Source organism: Anoplophora glabripennis, unplaced genomic scaffold (genome assembly GCF_000390285.2).
Source record: "Anoplophora glabripennis isolate ALB-LARVAE unplaced genomic scaffold, Agla_2.0 scaffold1009, whole genome shotgun sequence".
In the NCBI taxonomy this organism is placed as follows: domain Eukaryota; kingdom Metazoa; phylum Arthropoda; class Insecta; order Coleoptera; family Cerambycidae; genus Anoplophora; species Anoplophora glabripennis.
In genome coordinates, this window is record NW_019417140.1 from 1 (window position 1) to 21,883 (window position 21,883).

At 33.4% G+C, this 21,883-nt stretch overlaps 1 protein-coding gene across 6 annotated transcripts in view; it reads left to right on the forward strand.

Moving 5' to 3' along the window:
- Positions 1-4,634: 4,634 nt before the first annotated feature.
- The window catches only part of LOC108913781 (piezo-type mechanosensitive ion channel component), a gene marked incomplete at its 5' end in the record, with an annotated part of 120,390 nt that continues 103,141 nt past the window's right edge, over positions 4,635-21,883 (forward strand). For 4 of the 6 annotated variants that reach the window (XM_018719402.1, XM_018719406.1, XM_018719408.1 and 1 more), the window contains 9 exon segments: positions 4,635-4,846; positions 4,910-5,162; positions 5,234-5,480; positions 6,150-6,315; positions 12,568-12,615; positions 12,764-12,890; positions 20,801-20,916; positions 20,997-21,390; positions 21,619-21,812. In XM_018719402.1, the coding sequence (XP_018574918.1) occupies positions 4,635-4,846; positions 4,910-5,162; positions 5,234-5,480; positions 6,150-6,315; positions 12,568-12,615; positions 12,764-12,890; positions 20,801-20,916; positions 20,997-21,390; positions 21,619-21,812 (1,757 nt within the window). 6 annotated transcript variants of the gene reach the window in all.

Sequence of the window (21,883 nt, forward strand, 5' to 3'; positions counted from 1 at the left end):
CTCAAGGAAGTTATTCTTGAAGTTTGGTTTGAAGTATTCATTTGTAGACCCCGGTAAACAACTCCGCTGTAAACGATTCCACTTTTACAATTAAATTTGAAAATATATTATACTAAATGTTTATTTTTTGGTTCAGTTTCTCAATTTCAAATCCCGAAATTTTTTACAAGTAGGACAGTACATTTTGCTTCATGTTGATAAAAGTAAACTTTCTTTAGTGATTTTTTGATATTTTCTTTAGTTTCCTATAATTTTTTATAAAAATATCGGTATCAACTTTGCCATGAGACATAAACAATCAATTTCTATTCTCTTGACTGTTTTTTACTAAGAAACATGTATGTAAGGATTTTTATGCCATCGTCGCATTGTAATCAATTCAGATGTTACTTAAAAGCATTAAAATATTTTTTTCAGATATATTTTGAAAATTATACTGCCGTTATGATGGCCATTGTTTTTTTACTTTTATGATAAAAACACTTTTATTTTTGTTGTTTAATTACTAATTAAGTAATTAATAATAATAAGAACGCTCCTGATTTAGATATACTAAAATTATATCTATATCTAAAATTTTCAGTATGACGTATTTTCGATTGATCGATTCCTACAGTCTATAGGTACACTGATGGGCATCTTAAAGTCCCCACTAGTTGGGTCGCTCTCATTCTATCGCGCCCCACCACAAATAATTACGGAATGTTTCGGACTGGGAGTGGGGTGTGGAGATATACTACACCGTGGCATCAAAAACTCTGATATATTCGATAGGGTAAATAATTAATCTGATACCAGTTGCATTTGATATTTTTTTAAATATTATTTTATTAATGNTCAGAGAAGCAGTAATTCATGTCATAATTAGATGCGTGAAGACAATCTATTGCCACACAATCTAGCTCATTCATCAATCTCTTTACGGCTGACTGAAGGTCCTCAGCATCGGTCCAATTTTGACTAGCGTAATGCATCCACATTTTCAATAGTTGTTCTATAAATAAAAAAAATAATAATATGAAAACGGGTATTATAGTAATAAGATTAAAAAATTGTTCATTACCTATTGAAATTATAAAACATTAACAGAGAAACCACCTTATATTATTATACTGACTAAATAGTGTAAATTACTTATATTGACTAGAATATACTCTATATATAAAACATATTTGTTACTGCTAGATATATATATTTTTTTATTTAAATTAAATAAACAAAAATTAAATGACAATTCCAAATTTTAACAACGCTTTACATTTACCATCTTTAAATGCAGGCTCACTTTGACCTAAATAAGTTATCGTATATTGTTCCCAAGAGGAATTCAATTTAATCAAAACATCCTCTGTTATGTGTTCTGTAACCCTCTTTGGTAAAAAACACTTGNATATTTTTAAATATCTTAAAAGTCTTTCGAGATACCGTATTTATATTTTAAACTTGGACTATAATTTACGTAGTATTAATCACGATTGCCCACATATTACGTAAGAAATATTTTTAGGGGATAAAGATCAGCAATAAAATATTTAATTTAATTACAATTCTAAATACATTTTGGGCATAATATCTTTTGCAAATGCTTATTCAACTAATAAAAATTAACAGACAGCATATATAGGAGTTTCATTAGGTAGGTATGTCAGTAAAATTTACGTCATGTAATTTACTCATATATGTTCGTTACGGCACTGGATTTCCAGCGCGTGGCATAGGTAATATAGTAAGAGCTGCCAATAACCTTTTTATCATTAAGGGGTGTGGACTTTTACCTTTATTTGATGATGAAATGAAACGAGAGAAAATAACAGACCGTTGGATATTAATTTCAATAAAACGATGTCACAGTCGGTAGAACGGCAGCAGATAAATAAAATAACTAGTTCTTCGTTTACTAAGTTAATATAGCAAAATAATTCTTTCTGCAGTTTTTAAAAATTACAAAAAATTATGACAAACATTTTTATTTTCTAATTTCTGATCATGCGCTATTAAAATAATAATTATAATAATCCACATACCTATATGGATAACTACGTCCGTGAAAAGGGTTACTTGTAGATTGGTATAACAAAATTGAAATTTTGATAAATAATAATTTGTTAAAAACTACCAAATTATCTTTGCAAAGCAATTAAATTAAATTTTCATTGTTTAGCTGATACAATTTAGGTTAAATAATTTTTCGAAATATCAGCGCAAGAAAAATGTTACCTATGGCGTATCTACAATTTGAAAAGATTTTGCTTGAGCTCTTAGAAATTATAGATGAAAACTAGTTTAGATGCCACGGGCTTGATTTTCGAGAAAAGTTTAAAAGTTATACATATATATTTTTCTATTTTGGCCGAGGTGTGTTCATTTGAAATCCATTTTTGGTCTATAAAAAATGTATTCACGAATATAATCACAATTAATTATCATCATGATTAAGACACCTATTCCTTTGTTTCACCAACCGATGAGTATACATTTTGCACTTAGCGAGCTTCCTAAAACATCTAACGTTTAACGCCTTTTTTTTAGTGGTCCGAAAATATGGAAATCGCAATCCTCTATTTATTTTTTTATTGAATATTTTTTAAACATTGTAGTGAAGCAGCATTTGAAAAGTTTTGTCGTGGATTTTCTGTAGTCTCAGTTTCATTCAACAACATTGGACGCCATGTCAGGGAATGTTATTAGTCTCGGTCTCTTCCAGGATTAAGGCCCCCGGTTGGTCGCCTGGTTGGACTACGAGATAACTTGGTTGCCCATCCCCGGTGGTGGTCCCACATTGGGCGCCACGACGCGGATGCGCCTCTTACTGGTTCGATCCCGACTGTTGAAACCTACTAGACTCTCCCCTAAGCATCATCAACAGGTCTTCGACCCGTATGATGGGATGGGAAGGAGCGTAATATCCAGGGTCTCTCTTCACCTGGAGAGTTCCCTGGCATCTCGTTCCTCTCCTTCTTGATGTACGGCCCTGCGGCCATCATCAAGGGAAAGTGAGATCTTCGATCCTCCGCCATTGTTCTGCGTTCAGTGAGCTCAGGTGGAGATTCCACGATCTATTTATTGGGATGCGACCTAAACGGCCGTTGGAGCACTTCATTAAATTTGATTTCCAATTTAGGACGTTTGGAAACGTGGTTCGGGCTTTTGTATCACCCTGTATGCACTTGGTTCGAATTTGATACCCCAGTGTCTGAAAATCACTGTCCTTGGTTCACTATGATTTATCCAGTGTGTACGGACTCCTTGGCGTGCCGGTACTGAAGCTTTTAGGAAGCTTGGTTCAGCGTGGAGCTGATTGTGAGAACGTTAGAGCTCGAGGTTTGGGTATTTTTTGTAGAGAAATAATAACTCGGGAATAAGGTAAATTATATCGTTTATTTGAATGCTGGTTGATAGCATTTGGTTGTTCTGTATTAAGGCATTGCTGAAATACCGAGTTTTTTCGATTTTTTAAGACATTTTCTGAGACCAATATCTCCGCAACCGTAGGTATGAGAAAAAAAATTCATACGAAAAATCAACATGTTTTGGTGTGCTCTACATGCACCTGTTCTATGTCCATTGAGTTGTGAATCACCCGGAAATCATCCAATTTGCAAAATAACTAATGGCAACGAAATTCTAGGGTTGTTAGTGACAATGTTTCCCAGTATCTCCGCCACTGGTTGCCAGATTTGTCTACCAATTCATTGAATTTTTACCCATATTTTAAGTTATTCCAAATTTCATCAATCAACATTAAAAATTTTAAGAGATATTTGAATAAATGTAAATTTTACCGCTGTATATCGAAAATGAACCGTTCTGGATCTTTTTTTTCTTAGAATAAGGCTGCTCAAATTTGACTACAAAATCTTGACTCACCTGGATTGTAATTGATAAACTAGAAATTACAAGAAAAATATTACATGTCTCAATTATTTGCAAAAAAATTTATAGAAAATCTCTTCACAAGAATCAAATATTTTCACAAACCAGTTATAGGATATCATAAAAATCGTCCAAAATTGACAAACACACTACGACTTTTAAATGAGTCAAGATAACTAGATGCGGTTTTTGTCATTCATTTCTCGAATATCGAGCTGGTGGCATCTAAACTATTTTTTCTTATCCTTTTGGGAAATAAAAGGAACCTCACAAGTGTCGAAATTGACTCACCTTGTACTATAATGCAGAAAATGTTCTAATTTCTATAAAGTGAGGTACTAGTTTTAATTTATGGACTATTTTGGAGATTTTTACACAATGTTTATACAATAGTTAATTTTAGTTGCATTCTAGAATTTTCGCTCATGTTTAATTAATTTATTTGGGTTGGTTGGATTTACTGTTATAATTTTATTTCATTGTAAACTTGACAGACTTTTGACAAATCAATTAGTCGAATTTTTAAACATTTAAAAAGATAATGAACTGTGATAATTTCTTGATCAATTTCTTGAACAATTTATTGAGTCAGATATTGGAGGATCCTTATCAACTGTTTTTCACATAATTAAAGAATCTAGTAGTTTTATGAAAATCACTATATACAATTCAAAATAACCAATAAAGTTTAAAAACCACCTCTTGTTTTTATTCCCGTAATTTTATGTTATTTTTATTAACATTTATAATATTTGTTTTAGGTGTGATTTTTCGGCCATCAGGACTCTCTGCTCTTTATCTATTAATATTATTCTATCTACCATTTGTTCCTGTACCAACAGAAAAAACAATGTCTGGCCATACAGGCATTTTCCTAAAAATTTTGATAGTAATAACGTCATTAACGGCGTTAGGTCAAGTAATATTTCAAATTGTCCTAGTTGCAAAGCCACCATATGCGGAATTTTTGGAGGTAAGTTATTTGTTAGCCTGCATTTTTATTTTATTAAAACCGATCTGACTGTTGTTCTTGCAGAATGATGTATTGTTAGAAAAAATTCTGCGACATGTGGGTTTCATAAGACTGAATAATGTGGATCCTATATCGGCCACAGTATGGCTTTCGCCAGAAGTTGTAATGCTTGCTATATCGATAGGTTTTTTTATTGCAATGAGAAAATTATCTGCTCCTATATCAGTTGAGGCCTCAAATGAGGAGGGAGAAGATTCGGCAAATAGCCGATCAACAAAAACACAACAAAAATATTTTTCCTATTTAGTAGCAATTGGTAAGTCAGGTCACATCTAATTTAATAAGAGTACACAAAATTCAATTTCATCTGTAATATTTTTTTTGCAGGAAGATACTGTGTCCTATTTGCTTTGTGTTCCGCAGCAGTGTTGAGGCCCTCCGTCCTTGGAGGACTTTATTTCATTGTCTTCTTGGCAACTATAACATGGTGGTCATGTTGCAAGCAGTTGAGAAGAGGCTTTGCAATTGTATTGGGATGTCTCACACCAGTTGTTTTTATACACTTGAGTGCATTATATTCATATCAATTTCAGTGGCCTCAGGAATTTTTAGAAAGGAATAGTTCCTATGCAAGGTACCTATATATATATTTTTTTAAGAGAGTTTAATAATCCTGGAATAATGTAACTGTTTCAAACAAACAATATGCACGTTTTTGTCGGATTAAATAAGCTCCACTTTAAAAAAAAAATCGAGATTTGTATACAGGGTGTTCCATAAGTCTTTGTCATAATTCCAAAAGGTTGTTTTTTGGGACATTTTAATCTAAAAAGTCTTAATGAGGGAAGTGTTGAAATTAAAAAAAAAAGTCACATTCAAATTCTGATATTTAATGTTAATTGATGTAACTTGAGTTAATGATTTATCTAATTAAAGGCAAGAATTCACTGAATTAGTTTGTTAATATGCTGGTCAACAAGTGATGGAGATAGCAAAGGGCCACACAATTATATTTTATTGCCACTCACTGTATCTTCTAAAACCAATGTCTTTACATATCTGAATCATTAGAGCTTGTTGATCTAAAGTAATTTAAAAAACAACCTACTGTATATGGCATAGGCTTAGAAAAACACTGTGTAATATTATTCTGATATTCAAAATTAACATAAAAACTTTACGATTATGTTTTTTAATTTTGCCTATAATAAATGCAATATAAAAAATAATAAAAATAATATATTTTTCATTTATATTTTAAAAATTTTAAACATTTTGTTTATATTTAATTTATATTTTTTAGATATTTTGGACTTACGCAACTTATAACTGTTTCTTTGGATAGTTCTGATGATCCTAGAAATTTTCTCTTCACTGACGAAGAATGGGCTTCATTTGTTAACCCTTTGGCTCTCTACTTGTTATATTATATGCTTGTTCTCGAGGTTAAAGGACTGCTTCAACCCTTGGTATGTTATTAAACTAATATTACTAACTTTAACTTCAGTAGTAAATCCTTTTGCTATGGGCATTAACTGAAAGAATTAATTTTTTAGCAAAATGTTATTTCTCACAATAGTAATAGCAGAATTATAGTACATATATTGTTTTTCTTTCATTGCACCACATTTATCATTCATTCCTGAAGGCATAATACCAAAGTATTAACTAGAAAAATAATGTATTTTGTGGTGATATACCCTCATGTATTCTAATAAAATGACTTAAACCCCCAATTCTGAGATACAGTGGAAAATTATTATTTTTTTCTATACATTATACAAATTGATTAACTTTTAAACTATTACATAAATATTTTATTACAAAGCGTTTCTTTGCAGAAATCAGAATTTTAGTGTGCTACAAAAGATACGTTCCTGTTAGATAAAGAATATCAGACATTTGAAAAATTCATAAATGATTGAAGAAACTACATACAGGGTAGCCCATCGAAAACGTACCGCAAGGCATTACAGGGTAGTAAAGAACTTTTCGGCAAAATCCAAAAACAGGTCAAATTTGTTTCTGAGGGGGACAACTTTTGGCTCAAAAAGCATACCAAAATCTTCAACCCCCTAAGTGGGGGTGCTATCCCCTAAATTTTTTCAAATGGGAATGGGGGTCAAGTGGGGGGTCATTAGAAAGGGCTTTTAATTCTCTATACATCGATTCTTACTTTTTGAAAATCGATTCATTATTTTAGAAAATATGCAGCTTTGAAAATACGAACAATATTTTTGACGAGAAATGCGAAAATCGATTTAATTTTACTTCAAAACTTACGGTATTAGTCAAGTAAATGCTGAAAATGTTGTCCGCCAACTTGCATACAATGATACAGGTTGTCTTCAAACCGTTGTCGAACATTCTGGAGCACTTGCGGTGTTACTTCGCGACATACATTAATGATTCGTCCTCGCAGATCTTCCAAGGTATCAGGTGGAGTGCTGTAAACTTTGCTTTTAATGTGCCCCCAGAGAAAGAAATCTAAAGGATTTAAGTCGGGTGACCGAGGGGGCCACTCAATTGCACCTCTTCGTCCTATCCAGCGTCCTGGAAACGTCTCATTTAGGTAATTGCGCACATTGAGCGAGTAATGTGGAGGAGCTCCGTCTTGCTGGAAAATCAGTTCGTGTTCATTGTAAGCAGGGTCGTCCTCTATGATATTTGTTAGAGCTGGGTCGATGACATTTTGTAGTAAATCCAAGTACATATCGCCTGTCAAATTTCCAGGAAGGAAAAAAGGACCTACAATGGAATTTCCAAAAATACCTGCCCATACATTCAACTTCTGGGGGTGTTGGGAGTGTGTCTCATGGAAAATCCTTGGATTGGTATCAGCCCAGTAACGACAATTATGGCGATTCACTAAACCATTCAAGAAGAACGTACACTCGTCCGAAAAACACACATTAAAGAGGAAATTATCGTTTATCGCTCGTTCAGTCATTATTTCGCAAAATTGCAAACGACGATCAAAATCGTCTTCATTTAGCTCTTGCACTAGCCGAATCTTATAAGGATGGAATTTGTATTTTTTTAATATTCGTTGGACACTTGTACGACTCACTCCTGTCGCAGTAGCCAATTGCATTGTACTCAGCGTACTATCCATTGCCACTTGCCCCAATACCGCTATTTCCGTAGGTTCATTTAGTACCGGATTTTCAACCTGCCTCTTTTTGTTATGAACGGAGCCAGTTTCGCGAAATTTGGCCACCAATTCGCGAACAATTTTTCCAGACGCATGTTTCTCAGGATGCCGTTGGTTGAACAGTTCGGCGACCCGATTTCCGCATTCATTGTTTTTGAAAAAAAGCTCAATAATTTCTACTCTTTCTGGAATTGAGTACACCATAATTAATCAATTTAAAAGACTCGGCAGTATTGGTACTCTTCAACTACAAGTCACAAGACAGTTATCTAGCAACTTCTTGTGGCCTATCTAAATACGAAACAAAAAGCGGACAATTTTTTGCTCACCAAAATCAGGCTAAAGAATTCGCAAATCAAAAAAAAAAACAGCGAATTCTTTTGAAGGAATTTACCAAGCTAATACCGTAAGTTTTGAAGTAAAATTAAATCGATTTTCGCATTTCTCGTCAAAAATATTGTTCGTATTTTCAAAGCTGCATATTTTCTAAAATAATGGATCGATTTTCAAAAAGTAAGAATCGATGTATAGAGAATTAAAAGCCCTTTCTAATGACCCCCCACTTGACCCCCATTCCCATTTAAAAAAATTTGGGGGATGGCACCCCCACTTAGGGGGTTGAAGATTTTGCTATGCTTTTTGCGCCAAAAGTTGTCCCCCTCAGAAGCAAACTTTACCTGTTTTTGGATTTTGCCGAAAAGTTCATTACTACCCTGTAATGCCTTGCGGTACGTTTTCCATGGGCTACCCTGTATATATTTATAACTTCAGCAATTTGAGCTAAATAAATAAATTCTATATATGTTATATCTTAAAACTAAAAAAACTTAATTTTCAACTCGCTAATTTCAAAAATAGGGCGTTTTAGAACTACGAGGCTAATTTGAAAAGTTCTCAGATATGGTACAAGTACCATGATCTTTCCAAAGTTTCAGATGCATATGGTAATTTTCTAAAAAAATTATAAAATTGAAGTACGTAATTTATTGGCTTAATGTGCGTGCAGGTGGTTCCTAGTTAATTTGTGATTCATACTTACTTTACTTTACATTTTGTAAAAATATTTAATTATTAAGTGTACACACAGTTGAAACAATTTTTGAAGCTCCTGTATAATTGTGGGTTTGCTTAGAAACCTATGGCATGTCTCCACAAGGGCAAATGAGACAGAGAATCTTCTCCATTTTATCATTTTTCATTAACTTTTTTACATAAACTACCTAAATCGTTTATTTTTAAATAAATTGTTTCTTTTCAAAAGCCTTTATAAAAAGATTACTTTAACTTATATTGAAGTTTTGCAATGTCTTATATTGTAATTAATAATTTTAAATAATCATTCATTCATTATGTTATACATATTTTAGTATCAAAAATTAAAATCTTACTAACATTTGTTTTATGTTGTTAGATGCTTCTACAAATTTTACTAACAGCTGGGTTACAGTTTGTATATGCTTTTGCTTACACAATAAATTTCTATACATATATGTTACATGAATCAGACAATAAACCAATTTCTATATCTCCTGTACAAAATACCTTTTAAACGTGTCATAACTTCAATAGGTTGAATCATTTTAGACCAAAATAAACCAAGGGTCTAAAGCCACTGAGTTTCAATATGCAGTGTTGTAATTTAAAAAATTGCATTTATTCAAAAATCTGAATAAATTTGATAATATAGGTAGAAGTTGAATTTTGTACCTATATGATAAATTGGTCCAAATCGTCTTGTTTTGATCTCTGAAATCTGTGATCAAACAACATTACCTTTACATAAAAAAATTAATTAAAACGGGTTCATTTCTGAGTAAAATAAAAAAAAATCTCTGATAAGAATTGAATTCTTGTATCGAATTTTCAAAATATTCATTACGAAAGTATCTTCCAATACCTTCGCCACTATACTCTGCGGTCGAAATTATAGAGAGTGACTCATCGCTAGCTTTTGGACTAGTAAGGGGGATGAAGCGTGCCGGGAACGAAAATCCATTGGCGTGTCTGCGTAAAAGGCAACAACATATAGAAAATATTGAAAAAAGATAATAAAACATAACATCTAATATTTTTTTACGGTTTGCTATAACCGGCACATTGATCTAATTTAATTATTACAGCATTTTAAAGCGTCCCAGTTGTGTTTTTTTAATTTATAAGTTTATTATAGCCATGGAATTAGACCCCTCGTCTACGCTTATGCTATGACGTTTCTTAGGACGGATAAAACAAGTCCGTTTACACCCACTAAAAAAGAATTTCCCTATTCCTTACCAAGTGCAAAAGACAGAGATAGAATATAGATCGACGTTCAGTGTAACTCAGTCTATAGACGATTATAGATTCTGTCGATGTGCGTAGCTAGCGGCACAAAGATAAATAATATTGAACCATATAAAAATCATTTTATAATTTATACGCATTATGGTAATAGTGTTTTTATATTATGTCTGAATCACTCTCTATAATTTCGACCGCGGAGTATAGTTGACAGATTTTTGTACTAATTCAGAGGATTATTGCTTGTAACTAGTTAAGTCATTGGCCATGGTTTCTTTAATTTATAATACACATACCTAAGGTGCTTTGGTAACATGATACTGTTATTTTAAGTTTGAACATACTGTATCTACAAAACCAATGGCCACTGGTTGATTAAAACTTTTTGTTCTAAAATGACCCTATTACTGAGCCAATTTTGACACTCGAATGAGTTTTCTCATTATTTCTTGACGAGACAGACAAAAAATAATTAAGGTTTTTGGTCTCAATTTTTGAGAAAATTTTTTTGGCAAAACCGGCAAAATAATTGTAAAATAAAAAAAGAACTTTTTACTGTTCATTTTTTATTTTTCAAAAATTGAGCCTGGGACATTTTGACTATTTTTTTGTCCATTCCTCGGGAAATATGAGAAACTTAAAAAATATAAAAAAATTGTTTGAGATTATTATCAAAGGAATGTTCCAAATAAATATGTTTTTAACTTGTTTAAGTTTGAACATACTGTATCTAGAAAATCAATGGCCCATGGTTGATTAAAACTTTTTGCTCTAAAATGACTATTACTGAGCTATTTTCAACACATTAAATGAGTTTTCTCATATCTTCTGCTGAGACAGGCAAAAAAATAGTTGAGGTGTTTGGGCTCAATTTTTGGGAAAAATCTATTAGTAAAACTGCACCTCTATGTCTTGAAAATAATAATTGTTGGAACTTCAAATTAATTTATTATTTAACCATTATCATTTGAAAGATTTTATGTAGTTAACTGAAAAATGGAAAATTATAAAAAAATATATGACCCTGGATTGAGTAAAAAATGTTCACAAATTAAAAGTTATTTGCTATTAAAAAAAAAAATAAAAAAAAAACACTATAGAGAAAAAGTTCGCGAGAGATACAAAATTTTTTTTTTTCAAAAAAAGAGACACATATATTTTTTGTCCATCTCATTGGCAAATATGGGAAACCTAAAAAAGTATCAAAAATTGATTGAGATTACCATCGGAGGAATGTTCCAAAATAAGTGTTTTCTAGAAGGATTCAACAATTAGTACTTGTTTGTTTTATCTTCACGATTGTGATCTTTATAGTAATAATAGTAATTTTATAATTAATTTTACACAGAAATGCTATAATAAAGTAATTTAGAATTAAATAATATTCATAATATTACTAATCTAATCTAGTTTTTAAAGTCTATAAGAACATTCAAAAAGTTCAAACTTATTCAGTTGATTACCTGTTCTTGTTAGTTGGGTGAAACAAGGTAGATTGCAACTGGTTATAAATTGCAATGGAACGTGTCATGAATTTGTTTGATTTCCTCAGTTTTAATTCTATGCATATGCTATTTAAAAATAAAAAAAATGCTGTTAAAGTTTATATTATATTCCAGTGCATGTAATAAATTGTTGTGATATTACCATACTAAAACACTTCTACTAACATTTCAGTCACAAAAGAAACAAGGTCCATTTTCTAGATTGGAGGGTAGCTTTTCTGGACAACTAGGAAGACAAATGTCACAACGTTTATCAAGAAGGCAACTAATGCGTTCCGCTACTACTAAAAAACGTTGGCGAAGTGCTACTCGAAAAGTTCGAGTAAGCATCACTAATATTGTCAAAAAGACAATCAGACTAGGTCTCTTATTTATTTTTCATAACACTGAAAATTGATACCAGTTTTTTTTGTAAAAGTTGCGGTGAGCCACGAACAAGTTTTCTATGCTTTGAACATAATTATATTTAAATTGTGTAGATTACAATTTTTTCATTGCTCGTAAACAAAATAAAAATTCAATTAAAAAAAAATTGTATCAGTGTTCCTGTTTTTGTAAAAAAGTAGTCATTTTAATAATAATATGTACAGTCTGATTGCCTTTTTAGAATAATTGAGAACATTTAAAAAATCTAAACAAGCATGTATATCTAGAAAGTTACCCTTTTTAATTTAATTTCTCCTTTGTTTCTTTGTGTTATTTTTATATTTTTATCATTTACTAATAATATTTCTTTAAAAATTACCTAATGCTTCGCTTTCTTTTTGGTGATCTTTTTTTAGGAGTCTGTAGCAAACCAGCAACAAAATCAATTTGGAGAAACCACCCCAGTATGTATTTTGTTTCATTTTCAATTACTAACTTTTTTTTCTAATATTTTTAGTCTTAATTAATTTTTAATTTCATGGGTAACAGGTTTACACATCGTAAAAGTATAATTATATTAAGTCTGTAACTTATAAAAATATTATTTCACAGCTAATTCAAGGAGTAAGTCCATCAAAGCGATATGGATCTGGTAAAAAAAGTGGTATATTTCAAGATTCAACTGGAAGCGTTACAGTTACTGGTGAAAATACTGAAGATATACCATTAGATGAATTGGGTAAGGGGAGCCAGTTTGCAAAATAAAATGATTTTTGGTAAAAATTTGAAATTGGACACATGTATTTATGTAAACAATTGTCCAAAATCTGAGGCCTTTCTCTAAAATTTAGATGTTTCAGTGGCGGACATACAGGGTATCGGTAGCATATTTTTTTAAATAAAATAGTACCCATTGCTTTACGGTAACAATCATGATATTTTCGGATGCGTCTTTTAATTTTCTACAAATTACTACATTCTTATGTTATACCTAAATACCTAAATAATATAATAAATGTGAGACATAATAAAATGCTAATTTAAACGTTAACTTTGTTAATAGTTTTGTTTTTTAAAAATTTGCAATTTTTTCTTCTACTTTTTGTTTTCTTAATATGCAAGATGCCACAGCTAGCTGTTCTTTCTCTATTTTAATTTTTATTTTATGTAATTCTGCCTGTTGTGCAATGACTTCCCTCATTTTTCTTAAACGGAGATTACATTACAATAATTTTAAGTAAAAAAATATATCCCAATTTCTGTAAGGTGTATTATTAGGTAGAAATACCAAGGCGGGGTGTTTCACCGTGGGACAATGAGAAAGAACTGACTGTTTTTGCCTCCCGCTCGGGCTCGGTCGGCCCGGTCTCGGTCCTCTCGAGGTAGGCCTCAACCACCGTAAGAAACAGAAAATTTCCATATTTACCAATCACCGTACTACAGTAAAATCAAAGTTACTAAAGTGGAACCGAAATGACCAAACTTCGCCGAGTTTTGCCGAAGTATCGATTATAAATCTTAAGCTGTACTCGAGTCCCGAGCATGACTTGGGTAAGTCGTTCTCAAGGTTGAGATTGAGTACCGACTATAGGTACGGGCATTAGTAATTTTTGTGAAAATTAGTTGTTACGCTGATGGTGGTTAATGATAAATAATAAAAAAATAACGTCCTCAACAAATAAAGAATGGTTTATTAACAAAATCATAAGGTTAAAATACAATAAGTAACTAGAACAATACAAATACAAATTAAACATTCAAATCAAAGGTTCAAAGTGACGTCCTTCTTCTTCAATGCATAAATTAATTATTCTTCTTCCGACGAACTATGGAATATTCCTTCTTTTTGCTTAATTACCTCACAATTAGCAACAATTCTTTCTCTCAGTTCATCGACGCTATTCACAGGTGTCCTGTATACAAGTGTCTTCAGATAGCCCCAAAAAAGAAATCGATTGGGTTTAAGTCAGGGGATCTAGGGGCCCACTGTACAAAACCACCGCGTCCTATCCACCTTTCAGGAAAAGTTTCACTTAAGAATTATCTGGCCGTTAAACTAAAATGCGGTGGCGCGCCATCTTGAAGCAGCCACATTGCATTTCTTAATCCGAGTGGTACATCTTCCAATAGAATAGGTAAGTGGTTTCTTAAAAAATCCAAGTAAACTTCACCATTGAGTCTTTGTGGAAAGAAATGTGGCCCAATTAAGTAGTCCCCTACAATACCGGCCCACACGTTGACGGAAAACTTATTTTGATAACCACGCTCTATTGATAAATTAGGATTCTCATCAGACCAAAAATGCTCATTGTGGAGGTTTATTAAGCCATCATGGCCAAATCCAGCTTCGTCCGTGAAAAGGATATTACGAACAAAATTTTGGTCACCATTATGAAGTATTCTAATTGTATTGCAGAAATTCACACGAGCAGCAGGATCTACGGCAGATAAGGCTTGCACCTTTTGGTAGTGGTACGGATGAAGGTTTTGTTCGCGTATTGTTTCATGTACGGAGCTCTTTGGAATGCCCTCCTGAATAGCAATTTTTCTTATACTTACATTGGGATTATTCTCTATCGAATTCAAAATACGAGCTTCTGCTTCTGCTGTTCTAGTATTCCGTTGTCGACCTACATAAAAAATTCTAGTTTTGAACGATCCAAATTCTCCCAGTCTTCGATGAATAGTACTGAACATTCGCGATTGGGGTAGGTTTCTATTTGGAAATGCTTCGCGATACAAACGTCGTGCTGCAAGAGCATTGCCAGCAGCTAAACCGTAATAATAATGCATGTCCCGCAACTCCACGTTAGAGTAATTGTTGTTCATTTTTATTATTATTTTTATGATAACAATTACTACAAAAGAACTTGTACAAAATTACTATCTGTCAAAACTAATTCTCCACAAACTTGTTTCCAAGGCAACTAAGCGCTTGTTTCCAAAGCATGCTATGTTTAATGTAGAAAATAAATTAAAATGATTTCGTATTCATCACATGCAAGCAATGTTATTTTAGCGTTTTTCTCGAAAACGGTTAGATTTATCGAAACAAATAAAGTATACCTTTTTTATGTCAAAAGGTTAGGAGAACAAAAATATTCAGTCAAAAGTCGCATAAAGTGTAGCACAAAAAAGTTGGAACCATTCAAATCAAAATAAAGGCTTGTATGTGGCGCCCTCTACAAAATGCGAAAAAATGGTGGGCAAATTTATAATCCTCATCCTGAAAAACCCCCATATACGAAATTTCGTCAAAATATTATGAGTATGGCAAAGGGTATTGCAAAACAACCGCAAATAAAATTTAACTTTTACACCCTGTAACTCCGTTAATAATCAATTTTGGAAAAAATGTTATATAAAGAAGTAGGACTTATTTTCGGTCTAGAATTATCCTCTGAATTTTTTGCTCATCATTTCCGGACACCCTGTATATGAGTTTACGTTTATAACCTCTACGTACATTCTCTGCCAGACATGCCACTATCGCGAAAATTTCTGCTTGGAATACAGTAGGGAACTCTCCCAGACTGTTGCTTGCACTCCATCTGGGTCTGAGTCCATATATTCCTGCACTCATCCCTCTGGTCATTTTGGAGCCATCTGTAAACCATACTAGGCTCCACCTTTCCAGGGTATTAAACTTTTCCTCCCATTTGCTTTGATCCTCTATTCGAGTCTCAAAAGGCTTGTGGAAGTGAAACCTTGGAACCATCTTGTCAGATACCATCCCAAAAGTTGGTTTCGACATAGATGTGTCTATAATCCTGGAATAGGAACTACCTCTCCAGTCGTTGTTATTCCTGAGTCGATATGCTGCTAGCCGCGCTTCTCTTTCCACCACTATATGTAGCAGTGGTAGATTTAGCATGACTTCTAGTGCAGCTGTCGGGGTCGATGCCATCGCCACCGTTATACCTAAACAGGCCAATATCTGAATTCTATTCAGTTTTTTCCTCGCTGTGGTCTGTTGTGTTTTTTGCAACCATACCACAGCGCCATAAAGGATCCTAGGTCTTACTATCGACGTATACAACCAGTATGACATTTTTGGTTTCAGTCACCAGGTGCTCCCAATAAGGCGACGGCATACACACAATGTCTGCTTCGCCTTACTCACCACTTTTTGCCAGTGTGCATTCCAGGTAAGCTTATTATCCAGTATCACTCCTAGATATTTTACCTCCCTGGAAAGCCTAATGCTCCTCTCCCCTATTATAGGTTCAGAGAGTCCAACTAAATTCCTTCTCCTGGTGAAGGGTACTACGACCGTTTTGTCAGGGTTTAATGACAGTGCCTGCCCCTTACACCAGTCATCTATCCATTTCAAAGCCTCTCATGAGTTCTGAAACGATAATATTATGTTTCCCGACTATGAAAACGACTAAGTCGTCCGCATAGCTTTGTGTATAAAATCCCTTTCGATTAAGGCCCTCCAGTGCACCTACCTTACACTTGGATGTCTCTCCCGAAAGGGTACCTGTTACTGTCCGGTTTCTCAACATGTTATCTATTCAACGACATAAAGTGTCATCAAGGCCCCTGTTGCGAACTGCCGAATTAATAGATTCGAAAGGTGTATTATCAAATGCCCCTTCAATATCTAAAAAAGCTGCCAAAGCTAGATCTTTGTCATCCATCGCCCTCCCTATCCTAGAGACTAGGCTATGAAGGGCTGTGTCAACTGATCTGCCTGCCTGATAGGCGTATTGGTACCTGTGTAGAGGATTTGCCCTCAACACTACGTCCCTTATATGCCTATCAACTATTCTCTCCAATGTCTTCAGGAGGAAAGATGTTAAACTTATCAGGCGATATGCCTTTGCCTGGGCATATGATGGACGCCCTGTTTAGGAATAAAGCCACATTCATCGATCTCCATGCCAGCGGTATATAACCAAGTGCAATGCTGGCTCTGAAGACGTGAATTAAAACCGGAGCTAGATAGTCCACCCCCTGCTGTAACAGTACGGGTAGGATTCCATCGGCTCCTGGTGATTTAAATGGGTCAACTTATTGCCCATTTTATTCGTGACTGACTCACCACCGTCTTGGCAACCTCCCAGTTCTGTCGAGACCCGGTCGTTACCCTCTGCTGGTGATCCCAGTCATGTTCATCTCCGTAGTTTAATAACCTGAAGCCTGGAAAGTTAGTATTTAGAAGTAACTCCAATGTCTCCCTTCCAGTTTTAGTGTATTCCCCACTCGGTGCTTTAAGAGACCGAGTTTCGTATTTCCATTTTTAGAGAGAAGTCTCTGGAGTTTAGCACACTGGGACACTATCAATATCCTCACAGACTTCCTCCATGAGTCTCTCTTCGCTTTCCTAATTTTTTTATTATACTCAGTGAGGGTTGCTCTATAAGCCGCCCACTCTCCTGTACGTTTAGCTCTATTAAATAGTTTCCTTGTCTATCCTCTCAACTATGTGAGTTCCTTGCTCCACCAGGGTACGGTGTGCTTGTCGGACCTCACTTTGATAGGACAGCTGTATTCATATGATCTTGTGACGGCGTTTTGGAGTCCCTCATCAGCCCTCTCAAGATCATATGTATTCCTTAATTTTGTAAAGATTTCCCTAGTCCTGGCCTGTAACTCCGTTCTATAGGAGTCGGTTCTTTTTGGGTCTCTGTAGGTTCTTACTTGCGGATTATAATCCGTTATGATTTCAAACTGGATATGTCTATGATCCGACATTGACGGCTCATTCGACACATGCCACCTTGCAATATTATTACATACCGATCCCGATCCCACTGTTATATCGATAACTTCACTCCTATTTTTTATAACAAAGGTGGGCTCGTTCCCGACATTTAAAATCTCTAGATTATAACTAAAGAGAAAATCTAGTAAAGACTCACCTCGATCGTTGACATTACTGCTTCCCCACACCGTATGGTGTGAGTTGGCATCACATCCCACAATGAGTTGTTTCTTTTCCTTCTCGCACCAGGTTACCAGGTCCCTCAGTTCCCTGGTTGGAGGAGATTCTTTCTTATCATAAGGGAGGTACGCTGTGCAAATCACCAGTTGTCTCTGCGTTCCCTCCGATACATAAGTCACTTCGGCCGCCACCAGGTCATCCGTGCAGAACTCTGGAAGAGGAAGATCTCAACCTACTGGCTGGTATACAGTAATCAAATTAATACTCCTGAGCAGTTAGAAGAAAGAATAAATAATGCTTTTCATCAGATTCAAGCAACAATAAATTTCTAACAAATTACATTTTCGTTACTAAAAAGATGTCGTGCCTGTGTTCGTAGAAATGGAGGTATTTTTGAGCATTTACTCAAATAAAATCATTAAAATGCTGTCTAATGTTATTAATTACTTTATTTGATTAAATAACCGAATTATTAGTGTTTGTCATGTAATTTAAGTAAAAGTGTTTTCAGTTAGTTTTTTTAAATTCTACTCGAAAATAAGACTTTTTTCGAAAAACATAAAAGAGTAGTAGAATACGAAAATATCATGATTGTTACCGTAAAGCAATGGTGTACTATTTTATTTAAAAACATATGCTGAAAATATCATGATTGTTACCGTAAAGCAGTGGCGTATTATTTTATTTATAAAAATATGCCACCAATACCCTGTATCTCCGCCACTGAAGCATCTAAATTTTAGAAAAAAGGCTCAGATTTTGGACAATGTTTGCATAAGTATATGTGCCGAATTTCACATTATTTCATTTATTAATTTTTAAATTATTTAAAAAAATAAAAATATTTTTTTAAGATTAACACCCTGTATCTTTTTAACTAAGCGTCATAGATAAAAATTTTATACGAAATACTCCTCTTAAAATTCACCAAAGAATAGGTTTCATTTTTGGTCACCATTTGTGAATCATCCTGTATCTAGCAGTTACATATACAGGGTGTCCGGAAAGGTCATGTCAAAAATGAAGGGTATAAAGGGGAGGTCAAAATAGTTGTAGTACTGCATAAAAAATTTTTTCCTATCGAGCTTCGTTGTGGAGTTACTCGCCTTCAAAGAAAGAAGTTTGAAAAATAAATTCCGATTATAACTTCTAAGTCGTTACCATGGCAACAATGAAATTTGGGCAATTAAAGTAACTCATGTTCATTTCCAAATTGATATTCAATATATCTGGATTATACAGGAGCAGACGAAATTATCTATTTAAATTTATACATGTTTGACAGTGTTCCCAAATTTGACATTTTTCTTTCATAATTCGATTCCTCTCTCACTTTGCTAAAAAAAATGTATACCATATATCAGTTAATATCTTGTACCGTTTTTGAGAAAATCGAATTTTATTAACAACATACATTTATTTATTGTATCAAAAATGTGATACTAACATTTTTGTAAAAATTTTTGTTTATATAGAATTAAAAGAAAAAAGAGAACTGTTAAGCAGGATGTTCAATATGGGCACTTTGAACAATTTTCTGAAATTGCTCAAACACCTCTGCTGTACTCGAAATAACGTGGTTATCATTTCTGATTTTGGTGTATGTATTTATGTGATTTAATCATTCTTCCCTACTATTTACAGGAGTTTGATAAACAATCCTTTTAAAATGACCCCAAATAAATAAATCGAGAGGATTAAGATCGGGATACCAAGGCAGCCACTGAAAAGGACTACCTCGACCGATCCATCGATCGGGAAATGTGGTATTTACATAAGCCCTTACTGCCCTGGTAAAATGGGGTGGTGCACCGTCGGGCATAAGACACATGTTATTTCGAATATTTAAAGGGACGTCTTCCAATAATGAGTTAACTTGTTCATGCAGTAAATGTAGGTATTTATCCCCATTTAAATCAATGATATGTGGTCCCACTAAGTAGTTTCCAATTATTCCCATCGATACACTAATAATAAATTTTTATTGATGTTTTGTCTGAATAATAGCATAGGGTTTTCATCACTCCAAATATGCAAATTCTATTTGGAAAGCGGTTGGCGTAAATCCGAACAGCTACATTAGATGAATATATGCAAATTCTTCATAGATAAAATCCTTCATGATATTGAATCAACAAATGGTGTCAAAATGATTTATGACCAATATCTAACTCCTAATCATACATACTTGTTACATACATCTCAATTTCCATAGGAACCAAGATTTTTACAAAAATGTTTAAAATTTTATTAACAACATACATGTTAATAAAATTCGATTTTCTCAAAAATGGTATAAGATATCGACTGATATACAGTATACCTTTTTTTTTTAGCAAAATGAGAGAGGAATCGAACTATGAAAGAAAAATGCCAAATTTGTCAACGCTGTCAAAGATGTATAAATTTAAATGGATAATTTCATCTGCCCCTGTATAATACAGGCATATTGAATATCAGTTTAAACTTGAAAATGAACATTACCATGAGTTACTTTAATTGCCCAAATTTCATTGGTGTCATGGTAACAACTTAAGTTATAATTGGAAATTGTTTTTCAAACTTCTTTCTTTGAAGGTGAATAACTCCACAACGAAGCCCTATAGGAATAATTTTTTTTATGAAGTACTACAACTATTTTGACCTCCCCTGTATATCCCTTCATTTTTGACATGACCTTTCCGGACACCCTGTATTTTTTATTTAATTAATCATCTTTGATATCTATAAGAATAATTCACTACATGCTTTTTGTTAAGGTACAATAGAAGATGAATATAAACCCACAGTATTAGAAAATATTGTTTTTGCCCTGGAATCTGTTTTACAGATAATAATTCGATCATCTTATATTGGCACAAATATTATAATGATGGTAAGTATTAGCTACAGAGATAAGCTGCTGTTAAGAGAAGATTGTGTGCAAATGAATAAATAACCTAAACTGTTTTTTAGGCGTGGAGCATTACCTATTTAAGTTGGATAACTTTTGTCCTTCTAATATGGGCCAATTTGATTTGGCTTATACCGAATCAAAGAAAATCTATGCTTTACTCAAGCCCATTTTTAGTATTTTATGCTCTCTTTCTACTCATATCTGCTTACATTTATTCTATGAATTTAACGGATGAAGAATTACCAATAAAAGTTAGTGGCGTTAATTTAGAAGAAATTGGATTTGTTAAAATGAGAATATTACCATGTTTACCATTGTATATAAAATGCTTATACACTATCATGTTTTGGATTACGTTAAGGCAGTACATGCAAGAACGAAAGGAACAAAGGCAAAGTAGTGCTCTCGCCGATATGGTTGCTCCATTACAAGTTACCGTTGGAACTGCAGCAGGTATTTTAAAAGATTTTAGGTGTTTCCAATTTCTTATCAATCAAAATCAACGTAATATGTAAATTGAATAAATTTGATAAATAATACAAACTGCTTCAGACTTCATTAAACATATTTTATCTAATCTACTTGTTAATATTACAAATGACGAGTTTTTTTAAATATGAAAAGCAATTTTAGTTGGAAGTAGAATGATTTAATAACATGTTACTAAAAAAAAAATTTCAGGTGTAAACAAAGAGCAAGAGAAAGGCAATAAAACAATAGAAAAAATAGGAAAGTATATTAAAAAATTTTTGACAAAGTTCTGGATATGGATTGTTGCTATAACCCTTTTTGCTGTAGCAATTACAGGAGACAGAATGACTGGATTCAGGATCGTATACATGGCTTTATTTTTGTTCTTTATATTGTCTTTCCAGGTAGAAAATATTCATTAACTGATAGTGTTGCCAATTCTCGACGGAACCGGCTCGGGAGATTTGAACGAACG